Source organism: Vipera ursinii (genome assembly GCF_947247035.1).
Source record: "Vipera ursinii genome assembly, chromosome: 3".
NCBI lineage: Eukaryota > Metazoa > Chordata > Lepidosauria > Squamata > Viperidae > Vipera > Vipera ursinii.
In genome coordinates this window covers 212,285,645-212,299,826 of record NC_139516.1, presented here as the reverse complement: position 1 = coordinate 212,299,826, position 14,182 = coordinate 212,285,645, and the positions used below count along the sequence as shown (strand labels likewise).

At 60.6% G+C, this 14,182-nt stretch overlaps 1 protein-coding gene across 3 annotated transcripts; it reads left to right on the top strand.

Annotated features, from left to right (window-relative positions):
• The first annotated feature begins 236 nt into the window (after positions 1 to 236).
• LOC310639113 (sphingomyelin phosphodiesterase 5-like) lies at positions 237 to 11,113 on the top strand. 3 transcript variants are annotated; one of them, XM_083360559.1, is made up of 9 exons: positions 237 to 1,029; positions 1,601 to 1,739; positions 2,397 to 3,396; positions 3,812 to 3,884; positions 4,425 to 4,565; positions 4,656 to 4,745; positions 4,881 to 4,944; positions 5,737 to 5,887; positions 8,415 to 11,113. In XM_083360559.1, exons 3-9 carry the CDS (start codon positions 2,512 to 2,514, stop codon positions 8,517 to 8,519), a joined length of 1,509 nt encoding a protein of 502 aa, XP_083216685.1. In that variant the 5' UTR covers positions 237 to 1,029; positions 1,601 to 1,739; positions 2,397 to 2,511; the 3' UTR covers positions 8,520 to 11,113. The 3 variants fall into 3 exon arrangements, with proteins under 3 accessions (XP_083216685.1, XP_083216686.1, XP_083216687.1); XM_083360560.1 differs by lacking the exon at positions 237 to 1,029 and having other exon boundaries at positions 1,155 to 1,739; XM_083360561.1 differs by lacking the exons at positions 237 to 1,029; positions 1,601 to 1,739 and having other exon boundaries at positions 2,172 to 3,396.
• Positions 11,114 to 14,182: the final 3,069 nt, after the last annotated feature.

Here is a 14,182-nt window from a genome sequence, read left to right as displayed (position 1 = left end):
CTGCAGAGCCAGGGAAGCTGACCACCAAGTGAGGCGGCCATGCCCACATCACCTCAGCATCCTTCCGCCCGTTTGTCACACTAATTCAGGAGGATGTTACAGAATTACCCTCATTAGTGCAAGCAGAGAAGAGAAGGAGATGCCAGAGGGAAGGCAAGATTGCGCAATGGCTGCCACCGAGGAATCAAGGTGGGGGGGGGGGGGACAAGGCAGCCTTGATCTCCTTGCAGCCACCCCAGAAGGGCCAGTGGACCCACTGGTTCTGCCAGAAACTGGACCTCTGGCAATTCTTCCCCCGAACTTCACAGAACACACTTGGGGAGACACAAGGCTTCCTTGGCAGCTCTACCTGACATGTGCAGGCAAAGTGCACAATGTGCCATCTTCCTGGCACTGGAAGAGGCAGCCCACAAGGGATATTGCCTGCTTTTGGGAAGGGGAGGGAGCACGGAGGAGATGGAAGCCTCCGGAGAGAGCAAAAGCCCCCCCCAGGGGAAGCCCTGGCCAAACGGGTGACAGAGCAGCAGGGGAAGCCCCCTTCAGTCTCCACCTCGGCTTTTTCCCCTGGACCTCTGGCGAGCCGGCAGGGCCACGGGCCAGCGGACGCTGCCCTGCGCCTGGAGGAGCGCCTTCCCCGGCTTCTCCGCGCCCCCGGCAGACACTTTCTCCTGGGAGCGACCCTCTGCCCCTCCCTCGCTCCCAGCTCTCGCTTGGACTTTTGTCCCGGGGCAAACGGCGTTTATGGCTGCGCGGAAGTTAATCTATAATCGGCCGCGCAGCCCGCGAGGCAAGACCTGTTAGTCAGCTGCCTGGTCGGAGGCAATTTGCGAGCCGGATCGACCTGCCTCGCTCGGCGGGTGGATCCCAATCCCGGGGAGGCATGACGGGCAGCTCAGCTATGCGGAGCACATGACCGCTGGCAGGTGCTTCTGCAGGCCAGCGCGGCCTCAGTTCCTTGACCGCTCCGGCCATGCGGAGGAAGGCCGGAGGAAGCTGGCCAAGTTCAGCCCCGGCCGGGCACCGGCAGCGGTGAGTGGTGCGAAGCCGCGGCCGTGGCACTTACGGGAGACGCGGCGCCCAGGTGGCTCTAGGGGCGAGAGGGGGTCACGGGGGGCGGGGGGCAGGAGAAAGACTTTTGGCCAGGCGGAGGCGCCTCTCAACGCTGGTCCCGGGGTCCTCCTAGAGCCAGTGACCCACTGCTGATGCTCCGGGGCGGCGGTTCCTTTCCCTCTCCGGTTGCAAAATCAGTTCAGGGCCGTCCCCTTCGTGTCCTGTCCGGGATCCCTTCCTGGGAACAGAAACCACCCTCACTCTGCCGTTCCTAAGGGAGCAGCGTGCAGCTGCTCTGTCAAGTTTCTGGTCCTGCATGAGGCCGGCCCCTAGTCCCCAGCCCAACTTAGACTGGGAGGATTTGCAAGTCGCTCCCTTGAAGACTTTCACGAAAATCTGGCCCTGGGAGTCCCCAGCAGTCAAAGTGGCCACCGCCGCTCAGCAGGAAAAAGGAGGAACCGGTCAAGGGCTCAGGAAGCCCGGAGAATATGAGTCCTGACCCTGCCTCAGGCACCAGCCAGCGGAGTGACCCGGGACCCCTGACTCTCAGTTGTAGGAAAGGGGGGAAAGCCACGTCTGAAAGGGCTGCCGAGAGAAGCTGGCGCTGGGGTTGACTTCGCCGCCGCCGCCGCCACTCATCAACAAATCTGCAGGACATCTTTTATTTCCCCACACAACGTCCCTGAAAGGTAGGCTAAGAATAAAATCATCCGATTCACCTGTTCCTTCACCAGGCGGCTGCCGCCCCCTCCCAGCGCTGCCCCAGAGCTGCCGGCGGTCTCTGCCCGCTGGGTCCGCCTCTCCTCCTTCAGCACCCGCAGCTCCGGCTCCGGAAAGCGCCCCGGGTGGGGGCTAAGCATCCCGGGGCAGCATCTCAGCCCCTTCCGCGCCGCTCCTCGGGGACGAGGAGAGGAAGGGCAGGGCGGCTGCAGCCTCGAGCGAGCCGTTCTGCTGCCGGCAGCCGAGCCAGGCAGGACCGTCGCGCCGCGCGCCCCAGTCGGGGTGCCCCGGAACCTTCCCCCCCTTGCCGCGGACCCTCCGCCCGAGGAGAGGGGACCCGCCGCTCCCTCCCCCCGCAGGCCCGCCGGCAGCGCTTCCCGCGCCGAAGGCCGAGGCGAGAGGCAGGCGGCGCTTAGTGCGGCTGGGAGGCTCAGGTGCGTCGGCGGGTGGAGCCCGGAGGGCGCAGCGGCGAGCGCGAAGCTCGGCGCGAGGATTTCGGACCTCCGTCTCCCCCAAGCCTGCGGCTCCCTCCCAAAGGCCGAGCGAGCCGCTCCAACTGCGCGGCGGACGAAGCCGCAATCCGGGCTGCCTGCGCACCTCACGCGCCCCTCTCCCTCTCCGCGCAGCGCCTGTCCGCAGCCCCGCAGCCGAGCGCACCGGAGGCGTCCGCGGCAGCATCTCCAGGCACTCCGGGAGTCGCGCCGCCGCCGCCGCCGCCGCTGCGGCCGCCGCCCTCCCACCATGGGCCTCCGGGAGTCGCCGTACTCCAACCGCGTCCTGGGGGGCCTGGACACCACCACGAGGGCCCTGCTCTTCCCCGCCTACTGGCTGGCGAGCGAGATTCTGGCCCTGCGGCGGACCACGGCGGAAAAGCCGGGCTGCGCGCCCCACGGCCTGGACGTGGCAGTCCGGGGGCCGCCGCTGCTGCTGCTCCTGCTGCTCTACAGCCCCATCTTGCTGCTGGCTCTCCTGCTCTGGCTGCCCTTGCAGAGCGCCCGGCGCCCCTTCGCCTACCAGCACACGCCCGGCGGAGCTTCTCCCGAGTTGTGGGCACTGCCCGGCCCGGCCAGGACCCTCATTCTCCTCAGCGGGAACGTCTGCCTGCTCCCCGAGGGGCTGGCCAAGTTCAGCAACCTCTGGCAGACCCAGTGGCGGGCTGGCCACATCGGCCAGTGCCTGGCGCAGGCGCACGCTGGAGCCCCCAATGGCCCGGCAATCTCACACGGGCTGCCGGGGCCCCCTGCCGGTGTCCTGAGCCACCCCCCAGGCGATGCTGTGGTGACCGTGGAGCCGCCCCTCATGGAGGAGGTGGGGGCCCTGGCAGTGGAGCCCCAGGAGCCCCGGGAGATCTGCGTCTGCTTCCCTCCGGCTGTGGACATTGTGTGCCTACAGGAGGTCTTTGACCTCCGGGCCTGTGCCTACCTGTGCCGGCTCCTCGGCCCCCGATATGGACACATCATCTATGACGTGGGCACCTATGGCCTGCACGCCGGCTCTGCTCTGAAGCTGCTGAACAGCGGGCTCTTCCTGGCCAGCCGCTACCCCATCTTGGCCGCCGAGTTCCACTGTTACCCCAGAGCCACCAGGGAAGATGCCTTGGCTGCAAAGGGCCTGCTGTGCGTGCAGGTGAGCCAGCCGGGGCCTCCTTGGGCAATGGAGGGGCGTGAGCGGGGCCCTGCCACCACGTGGCCCTCCTGCCAGGGTGGGGCCCCTGGGGCTTCAGCCGTGGGCTTAGAGGCTGCCTGGCAGCCACTGACGATCCTGCTGCCCATATTGTCCCTTGAAGCAGAGGGGGGGGGTCTCCTTCTGCAGGTCCCTTGGACCACAGACTGCTATGATGCCATGAGGCCTTCCTTGACAATCCGTGGGGCCCTCGATGACCTTGGGCCAGTGGGGCCCCCGAAGGTCTTTCCACTGGTGGCCCCTAGCGAGGTCAAGGGTATCTCGGTGGACTCCCCAACCTGAGCGGGCAGCTCCTCTCCCAAAAAGCCTCTTCCCCCACCCACCCACAGAGGCTCAGTCTCCTGCTTGGTCTGCTCAGGTGCAGCTGGGAGCTTGCCAAGGGCGAAGGGTCGTTGGATACCTGAACTGCACCCACCTGCAGGCCTCCGAAGGTGAGGGGGGGACAAGGCGGGAAGAGGGACGGTTGGGGCAGAAGCGAAGCTTCCAGGGACGAAGTGTTGCGTCCGGAGAGCCCCGGGGGCTGCCAAGGCAGGACAACAGGGAATGTCCGAGGGTCAATCTCTTGGTCCAAAGTAGAGGGAAGGAGGTCCAGGCCAGATGTGCTGAACCTCTGCAGTCTCTCAACTGGCACTGCATTTCCCTTCCCTGGAGGGTTCTGGATAGCGGCTGGATGGCTGCATTGGACTAGATGATCTCTACGGTCCACCTCTATGCCTGTCCAGTGTCTTCTCCCAGCACAATGGCCGTCGGCCTCTGAGGGCCAGAGGAAGCCTGATAGTGGAGAAATGGACTCCTTGCTGTGGAGGGGGAGAGGGGGGCACAATGGGGGAGGATATCTGCCCTATGGCTCTCTTGGCCTGCTGGGCAGTCCCCCAAGCCAGGGCGCTCCCTGCACCCGGCCTGGTGGTGCCGTGCCAGGAGCAGAGCTGAGCCCGCCGAGGCCAACGCGGCTTCCATCCCGCTCCCCACAGCCGACGGGCCCATCCGGTACCAGCAGCTGAGCCTCTGCCTGCTCTGGGTGCAGCTCTTCCAGGACAGCCTGGCGCAGCCGGAGGACGTGGTAGCCTTCGACATCTTCTGTGGGGACCTCAATTTCGACACCTGCTCTCCAGGTGGGTCTCCTGGAGGGAGATGCGGAGGACGGAGTGGGGCAGGGGGTCTCCCCCCTCGTGTGGCTGTCTCAGGCCCCGCTTTCTCCTTAGGTGATGAGAGGGAACAAGGCCACGAGATCTTCAACTGGTACACGGACCCCTGTCGCATCAGGCCTCGCAAGGACCATCCTTGGGCCATCGGTGGGTGACCCCCACCCCAAAGGCCGCTCTGGGCCAGACCCCGGGAGTGTGCCTGGGCCGGCTGGGTCCAGGGGGCGACTGGAGGGATGGGGCTGGGCAGGGTGGAGTGCGACCCCTCCCCTCTGCCCTTCACAGGGACGCTGATGAACTCGCTGCGTATCTACGACGAGGCTGTGGCCACCCCAGAGAACCTGAAGAGGTGAGGGTCTGGGGCCCATCCTGGAATCTCTGGGGGGCTCCTTTCTGGGGGGGAGGGGGGAGAAGGCCATGCCTGGTCTGACAGCAGCCAATCACGGTCTGTCTCCCCTCCCCCAGCCCAAGGGAAGTTCAAATCCTGGCAACGGCCTGGGTTTCCGAGGTGGCCTCTTTCTGGGGCTGAGAGGGCGAGTGGCCTAAGGCCCACTTCTGGATGTGGGTGCCCGAGGCAAGACCCCGCCTCGCCCTCTCCCACCTTTCCCACCGGACACGGCCCAGGCACTGTGATGGAGCTGGCTGGCCTCCGAGTGAAGCCTGCCTGGAGCCGGGAGGGGCTGCCTCTGGTCCGTGGGGAGGAAAAGGGGGCAGCTGCATTGGGAGCACCTTGCTCTGCCTCCAGGTAGGAGAAGCGGGAGGCCCACGTCTAGGGCCGAGGATGGAGGTGGGGGGCAGGGCTGGCAAGGGGTGCCTCTGGGACGAAGAAGGGAAGGTACGGGCCGCCGCCTTCAAAGACCTGGAGAGCTGCCCCATGTCTATGCCATGGCCCCAAAGGGCAGGACTGGGTCCAGTGAGCGGAAACCACGAGAAGGGAGGGGAGTAGTTGAGAGATGAGAAGGGACTTCCCAATCGTAGGAGCCATTAGCCAGTGGAACAGCCTGCCACATGAATGGCGAGTTCGCCTTCACCAGATGTCTTCAAGAGGAGCCTGAATAGTCACCACCTGCATCCTGCAGCAGGTTGAACTAGATGACCTTAAGGCTGCCCAACCCCCAACAGATTCTCCGTTGCCTTTCAGGACTCTGGAGAATCCAGAGGAGCGCAGGAAGTACCTGGCAGGCCCCCTCCAGGCCGAGGGCAGCGCCAACCTCTCCACAACCTGGCACGAAGGGAGGCGCATTGACTACACTCTTTACCGGCAGCACTCAGGCCCGCTGCCCTTGAAGACCGTGAGTGGCCCCAGAGCCTGTGGTCAGCTGGGCCAAAATGGCCGGGGAAGGGGAGCTTCCTGGGCTTCTGGGCCACAGCAGCGGCTTCTCCTGCGGAGAGTCAGGTTTGGGAGGGACTGGGCCTATAGATGCCCTCCTGGACTTGCTGGGGGAGGGGTGGGACATCTGCCAGTCAGGGGAGGCTGTGGTGGTCATGGCAGCGTTGGCAGGGGGGGAGGAGGTTGGCAGGAGGCCAAAGACCAACACACACACACACACACAGGCTGGCTTTGCAGAGGTGAGGTGGATCCAGGTAAGGGTGTGCAGCTGGCTATGGGGTGGGGAGGGGAAGGGAAGGCTGCGCTGGCCATGAGCAGCCACTAAGGAGGGGAGGGGGGGAGCGGGGAGTCCTGAGGCGCTGAGGGAACTGGGTCGGAGTCGGGTGGCAGAGGTGGGGGTGGTGGGTAACTGGGAGTTGCCAAGGAGGGCTGGACCCATGGCCTCCCAGGGTTCATGCCAAATGAGAAGCCCCTGGAGCTGCCATCTCATCTGGGCACACGATGCCCCCCTGCGTGCCCCTGGACCAGGTGAGCCCCTACAGCACTCGGAGGGCTGAAGGAAAAGGAAGGGCGGAAAGCAGGTGAGGAAGAGGCTGTGTGGAGGTGGAGCCATGCCCAAGGGCCCCAGGACCGTAAGCCGGGCCAGTGCGGGCAGCACGGCCTGGCAAGGCTGCCCCACCTAGGGGCCTCCCTGCCAGAATTGGCACCGACTTTCAGCATCTGACTCTTGGGGCTTGTGGCGGGGCAGAGCCTGGCAAGGAGCAGAATGCCCGGGTTCTTGCCAGCCCTTCAGCGCCCGCAAGCAGCCTTGCAAGAACTTCCTGCTGAAATGGGCGCAGGCGGCTTCCTGGGGTTGCTCTGCTCTGCTCACCTTGCAGTTCTCCACGTTCCTCGCAAGACACGGAAGTTGCTTCCCTGTGCAGAGCAACAATTCTCGGAGGCCGGGGGGGGGAACCCTTTGCCCTCTGTGTCTGCTGGAGAGTTGCTTTCTCTGTGGGGTCCTAGGATGCCCATGTGGCCCACTCGCTCTGGGGGACCTTTGCACCATCCATATGGGGCCGTCCCCCCTCCCTCCCTCCCACCTGAGCCAGGGTAACGCTGGGCATGGTTCAGCAGAGTAACCCGCTTCCCACGCGAGGCAGCATTTGCCGGTACCCTGGAGGGTCTTTCCTTGCCCAGAAGTCCCCAGTCTGCCAGTGGACCCAGCTCAGCACATCCTGGGGTGCTGGGGAGAGCAAGGGGGGGTCTTCAGAGCACACTCTCCCAATGAGCCAGCCCAGGACAGGAGCGGGGTTGCCTGGGATCTGCTGGATGTCCAGTTCTGCTCCTCCCAGGACATTTTGGTTGCTGCGCTTGACTGGCCAAAGACCTGCGTGGGTGGGAACGGAGGGTCAGGAATCCAGCCCCCCCAAAACCTGGCCAGTCTCCTTGCTAAGAGAGGTAAGGTGGCTGTGGCCGTACACTCATTTATGCCAACCTGAATCGGGGGTGGGCTGTGAGGAAGAGGCCACCTCCCCTCTTCCAAGGATGGAGTCCAGGTGGCTGGTCCTTCTGGGCCAGCCTTTGCCCTGCAGTGAAGGACGTGCTGTGCAAGACACGCCTGGCATTTCCTTGGCAGCCCAATTAAGCTCTCTCATCGCTATGACTTCCTGCCCTGGGAAAGCATCTTCCTGGTGACTGCAGGTGCAGCAACGTTTGCATTTCCTGGTCCTCCACCTGTGGTCAGCCAGGTGCTCTCTTGGTGGATCTGGTCCTCGGGGATTGGACAATCAGATCTGTGACCCTCCCCAACCATTTTTTCTGAGCCAAGGTGACATTGGCATCTCCTGTGAACTCCAAAATGGGCATTTGATACAGGTAGTAAAGCTGGTCAGTTTGCCCCAAACAAGAAGGTCCCCACGGCCTGCAGAGCCTCCCGGCAGCTTTGCCAACTTCCCTCCATCCCCCCCCCAATGAATGCTAGCTAGTTCTCACCATCCCCTCAACCTCCACAAGACCTGGGGGGGGCTAGAAGGGACCGAAATGGGTGGGTGGGGTCTCCATAATAGCAGCGACCCCTCCTTCCAGAAGGAGGAGAAACAGAGCAAGGAGCCCCCTTCCCCACCATGGTCTTTCCCCTTTCAAAGGGCTCTCTGGAGGGGGCCAAGGAGAGTGGGAGGGTGGGGTCACTGGGGAACGGCTGCAGGAGGATGGGGGGCTGCTGAGGTTCCAGCCAGGGCAGCTGGGGAAAGGGGTGGGGTTGGCGAACGTCAGGGGCAGGTGGTGCCAGAGAAGAGGAGGGGGCTGCAGACAGATGGCCCTGGAATCGGATGGAGGGTGCCGCCGAATCTGCCCTGAGCAGAAGGCTGCTTTAGGCGGCCCTCAAGACCGCCTGAAATTATTCAGGATTCGGGGCCAAAGTGCTCAGACTCCTCGCGCTCGGCCCCTTCCTGGCCTCGTGGCTCTGCTGCTCTCAGCCCTCCCCGTCTCGTGTCCCTCTTGGCTTGCAGACGGTGGAGAAAGTCCTCTTTTTCACCCAGCTGGCCACCTGCTCCGACCACCTGCCTCTCGGACTGCAACTCCTGGTGTCTTCGGAGGTGGAACCGGAAGAGTGACCGGGCAGCCCTGGCGTGGAAGGACCCACCGTGACCTGCAGCTGGACTGAAGTCCTTGATCCGGGGACGGGAAGCCGCCCAGGGCCTCTCCCTGCTGGAGCGAGAGGGAGCGGTCACTCCTCCAAAGCTAAGCCGGGCACTCTGGGACAGCCAAGGGGCTGGCATGGGAGGCCTTCAAGGTTGCAGGCACCGGAGCGGTCACCTACTCCAGGCTCCAAACTCAGCAGATGACGCTGGTCAACGGAGGCCATCAAGGCGACTCCGCCGTTCTCTGTCCAAGTGCCCGGATCTCTTGGTCAGCCTCGCCTTTCACTCCTCCTAGGAAGGGCTGCATGAAAACAGTCGAGACTGACGTGAGATCAGGCTGGGGGTGGACACGTGGGGGGGGGCGAGAGTGGACGATGGCCCTGTGGCCTGTTCTGCATCTGGGTGAAGTCGGCTATGAAGGGCCGGTGCAGACTTTGGGCTGGGGAATTGGCAACCCTCCCCCCCCAATCAAATCAAGTGCAACTTGACTTTTGTAACTATTTACCCAAACGTTGTCAGCCTTCCAAGATAAAAATCTCACCACACAGATTACACATCCTGCATCAGGCATGTATAGAACTGGATGTTTCAGCAAAACTTGAATTGTTTCCAAGAAACCGAAGGGCCTCAAATATTACTAGTTTACTGCGTTTGAGCAGACCATTTCTGGGGTGTTCTTAATTTGTGGCACTTTTAAGGCCTGTGGGCACCCCTTGCCACCCTGGGGTCTCAGGGCTCCAAAGCTTTAAGGTCTCAGTGGGCCCAGGAGGTGGGGGGGAGGCCCTCCGTCCTTCCTTCCTTCCTTCCTTCCTTCCTTCCTGGTGGGGATGACTGTACAGCTCTTTGTTCAGTCTCTTGAGTAAACACCTTTGCGACAGGTGGCAGAGAAGGCTGACCTCCTGTGGGGCCTCAGGGCGCAGCATCCAAGTCAAGAAGGGCCTGGTGGGGGGGAGGGGGCCTTACCCACGCTCACCCTATAGACAGCCCGCAGCACTGGATGCAGACCCCCGCTGCCCCCGGGGCACGCAAGCCAGGCACAGACACGATTTCTAGGGAAATGATCCCTGGTGCCTCCTCAGATCCTGTAGCTGCAGGGGGGGGGGGAAGAGTTCAGGAGCCCATCCTTCCTTTTTCCCTTCCCCTTCCTTTTCTTTTGCTCAGCTTTGGTTCACTTTGCTTTCTGGTTTTTCTGGGTTTTTTGGAAGTCTGAGCCCTGCTCCCTCCTTCTCTGCGCTCAACTGGATCTCTCCTATGTTGTTGTTTCCCCCCTGAAATCCACAGCCCAGGATTTGCAAGAGCTGATCCCAAAGGACCAACGGCTGCTCTGATGGGCTGGCCCTCATCCGCAGCTGGAAAAGGGAGTGGGGGGCTCAGCCCCGGGAGCCCTGGAGTCCTGCCTGCTCTCAAGGCCCCATCCTGCGCTGCAATCGCTTTGCCCCTGCCAGGCGCCGCTTGGCAAAAGGATTAAAATTCGGAAAGGGGAGAGAGGAGAGGTGCAGAGAAGGAGGTCCGTCAGCCTAAAGAAACCTGGGCACAGCACAGGTGAACCTCAGCAGGTGGCCACACTGACTCCAGCCGAATTATTCTTCCAGCAGGCAGGCAGGCAGACTCCCCTGTTCCTTCTCCTGATGGGACCCCAGCACCGAGGGAGGAGGGGGCCGACATCTCTCACACACACACACCCTTTACTGCAGGTTCCAACAGACAAGACTTGTGGCGGAGGCAAGTTGGAAGAAGCACAGCAATTATAGGATTAGTAATTTTTTTTTAAAAAGGCAATTTCTTCCCTATCAAGAAAGCCAGGAAGAAATCGCCAGCCTCGCTGTTGGGATGCTTAAACTTAGTAGCCGGATCAGTAAAGAGTGCCCTGGGCCAGAACACGCAGTGGCGGTTGACTGGCTGGAGAGGGTGGCTCCTGAGTGAGGCGATCTGCGCTGTGATTGGTTCCCCTTGGGGGTAGTTCCCCCTTCTGTGCGCTCTGTATGATGTTCTGTGATTTACCTGACAATTTATTTATGGTGTAGGGATGTCCCTGACTACTTCGTCTGCTGTAAATATAGTAGATGTAAAATATATTTATTTGTAAAAAAAAACCCTACAGGTTTGTGTCTGCCTCCTTTGGGACAGCTACTGCGCCTGACAACCAGCATCGTGGGCTGGGCAGGGGCACCAGCCTACATTTCCCCCCCTGCCGTGGGCCTTTAGCCATCAGCAGCGGGTAGCGGGATCAATCCCCCAGCCCACTTCTGCCTGCGGGCGTCCGGCATCCTCCGCCTCACCCTGCAGGCCTCTCCCGTCTCCCCTTTCTGGCAGCAGCATTTCCCAGAGAGGAAGCCGATGAAGGGGGCCAAAGTCCGACCGGGGGATAAACCGGGAATTGTGGGTCCAAGGGGCTTTCTGAGCTGGGTGGGTTTCTTACAGACCTTTCACTACCAAACTAGGAAACATTATCAGTGCTGTAACATGAGAGCAAAACACTCCCCCCCCTCTAGCGCTGACGGTGTGATCTAGACAGCGAGCCAGGTACTTCCAGGTCATGATCCCTAATGAGGAGTGTTGGGGATGTGTGTAACACACAACTCTGCCACTGGTGCAGCCGTGCAGAGGGGATTTTGCCTGGAGAGAATTGAGGGGTGCAGTAGCAGCAGCCGGAATGGCAGATCAGGGATGGCATATTGGCCCTCGGGAGGCTGGACGTGACCCGCACTCATCAGCCACACGTAGCCAGGTGTTCTTCGGTGGGGTTCTGAGCCTTTTGGGGGAATTGAACCCCCAGATCCTGCCCTCGAAATGACCGTTCTGCGCGGAAGGCCTTCAGCAGCAAAGGCAGCGCGTGGAGCACACAGTGAGAAAATTGGTGTCTGGCAGGTTTCTAGCCTTCGTAGCTGAAAAAGTTGCGTCTTTGGGAAGCTGCCTCTGCTCCAGATGGGTTGGTGCTGTCCTTCTTCACTGGGGAAGACCGCCTTGGGGCAGGGTAGGAAGGGCAGGGCTGCTGCTGCGGGGGCCAGGGTCCCCGGAGGCTGGGGCAGGGAGGCCTTTGCAGCTCTGGGCTGGGCTGCCTCTGCTGACGTGGGCCCCTTCTGAGCTTGGAACAGATTCCCACCGGATCAAGAAAGGTGCCTGCATGAAACAGGCACACACAACACCACAATGGCAGAGAAGGGACTGGGGAGCATCCACACTCCAAGCCTTCTCTCTGGGGTGTGTGTGTGTGTGTGTGTGTCTGTCTGTCTGTCTGTCTGCTCCCTTTCTTCCCAGGAGGGCTGGGTTCGAAAGAGAAGCCACCCACTCTTTTCAGGGGTGCGTTTTGGGGCAATCGGGGCGTCTCAATGTGGGCCTCGGGAGGAAAGAGATGCTGGAAAGGCCTGATCCCCCCCCCCCGCAGGACACACCCGGGGATTTCCTTTCAGCGTGTTGACACTGCAAACACGCACCACCCCCGCCAAAAGCCGGCTAGAGATAAGCTTTACAAGAGAGCCTGGCGTGGCCTCTTCTCCCTTGAAAGGGCAGTTAAGCAGCGGAGGCTCCGTGGGTGTGTGTTTGTGTCTGTCTCTGTGTGTGTTGCTGCTTCGCCAAAAAGGAAAAACTGGAACACCCGAGAGGCAATGCAGGGCCTCTCGTGGGGGGCGCGGGGGGGCACATGCCAGCCTCCTCCCACCCACGCTTGGCCTTCCCGGGACCTCCGTCCATTTTCCCACGCCCGAGCAGGGAGCGAGCGCTGCTTTCCGGGGATCGGAAGGGGCTTCCCCCTCCCAGCCCCCCGTCCAACGGGCCCGGGGCTGCGCGGATCGCAGCGCGCCTCCTTTCCCGCCGTCCAGCCTGGCCCGGCTCGCCCTCCTGCGGCAGGCGGAGCTCGGGAGGATTTGGCCCTGGAAAGGCCGGGACGGACGGCGAGGGAGCCGCTGGCCAGGAACCCCGTCCGGCTCGGCGGGGCGCTCGGGGGCCGCCTGACCTCCGCGGGGGTGTCCGCGTCAGCCGCCTCCTGGCGGGCCCGCTAATTGTGGGCTCCCGGCCGGCTTCCTCCGTGAGTCAGGCGCGGGGAGTCCGCGGAGCCGCCCCTAATTGCGCCTCGGCCTGACCTGCGCGGCGGCTCCGAAGCGCCGCTTGCCCGAATTCTTTCTGCCTCCTCGGGAAGTTGCGCCTCGCGGCCCGATGATTGTGGGCGTTGTTGTTGTGCGCCTAAGCGTCAAACAACCACACGAACCGGCCCCACCTTTGACCCGCGTTCCTGGGACAAGACGCTGGGCGCTATTCCAGCGCGGTCGCTTAATGGGGACGCTTCTGTTGTTTTTATTTGTTCTGCTGCTATTAGTCTTTTAAGAAGTTCTTAGCATTTTTAATTGTGATACATTTTTGAACCGTAAGCCGCCCAGAGTCTCTGAAAGGGCAAGCAACCAGGGATACTGAACGAATAAATAAAGTCCAAAGGTGTAAGATACGCCCAGCGAGATAAGAAGAGCTTTTTTTGCAAATCCACAATTGAAGTGACCAAGATATTTAGCTCTTCTAAACGTTTTTCTTCTCTTGTTCTTCAGCCTAAAGTGCCAATTAATAATTGCAGGGGTGACTTGGCAAGGTGGCCATCCTCTATCCCAGGGCTCCTGAACCTCGGCAACTTTAAGACTTGTGGATTGAGGAATTCTGGGAGTTGAAGTCTACAAGTCTTAAAGTTGCCGAGGTTCAGGAGCCCTGCTCTATCCATTCCCATCCTGAGATCTCCGTAGTTTTCCCCATTCTTCCCCCGGGCTTTGGCAGCTGATTATAGCAACTCCTTGTGTATCCGAGGTGCTGCATTCTAGAGATGGTAGTCAGTTTGTTTGCAAGCATAACATTTTAACCTAATTATTTACCACTGCTTTTATACTCGGAGAGTATATTCCACCTAGCGCTAATACTAAGGAAGCGCTCTGTGTACTTTATGTACTTTACCGGACTATCAACGAACTGCAGAACACACACCCTGACGGATTATTTACTGTTGCTGGAGATTTCAATCATGCAAATCTCAGAACTGGGCTCCCTAAATTTCATCAAAATATGGACTTTGCAACCAGAGGGGAAAACATGCTGGATGTTGTTTATACAAACATCCCAGGTGCATATCGGGCAAAAACCCACCCCGACCTCGGTTATTCAGACCACATCTCTGTTATGCTAATTCCAGCACACAGACTAATAATAATAATAATAATAATAATAATAATAATAATAATAATAATAATAATGAAGAAGAAGAAGAAGAAGAAGAAGAAGAAGAAGAAGAAGAAGAAGAAGAAGAAGAAGAAGAAGAAGAAGAAGAAGAAGAAGAAGAAGAAGAAGAAGAAGTTGGAAGGGATCTTGGAGGTCATCTAGTCCAACCCCCTGCTCAGGCAGGAAACCCTATAACATTTCAGGCAAATGGCTCTCCAGTCTCTTCTTAAAAACTTCCAGTGTTGGAGCATTCACCACCTCTGGAGGCAGGTTGTTCCACTGGTTAATTGTTCTAACTGTCAGGAAGTTTCTCCTTAGTTCTAGGTTGCTTCTCTCCTTGACTAGTTTCCATCCGTTGCTTCTTGTCCTGCCTTCAGGTGCTTTGGAGAATAGCTTGACTCCCTCTTCTTTGGGGCAGCCCCTCAGATATTGGAACACTGCTATCA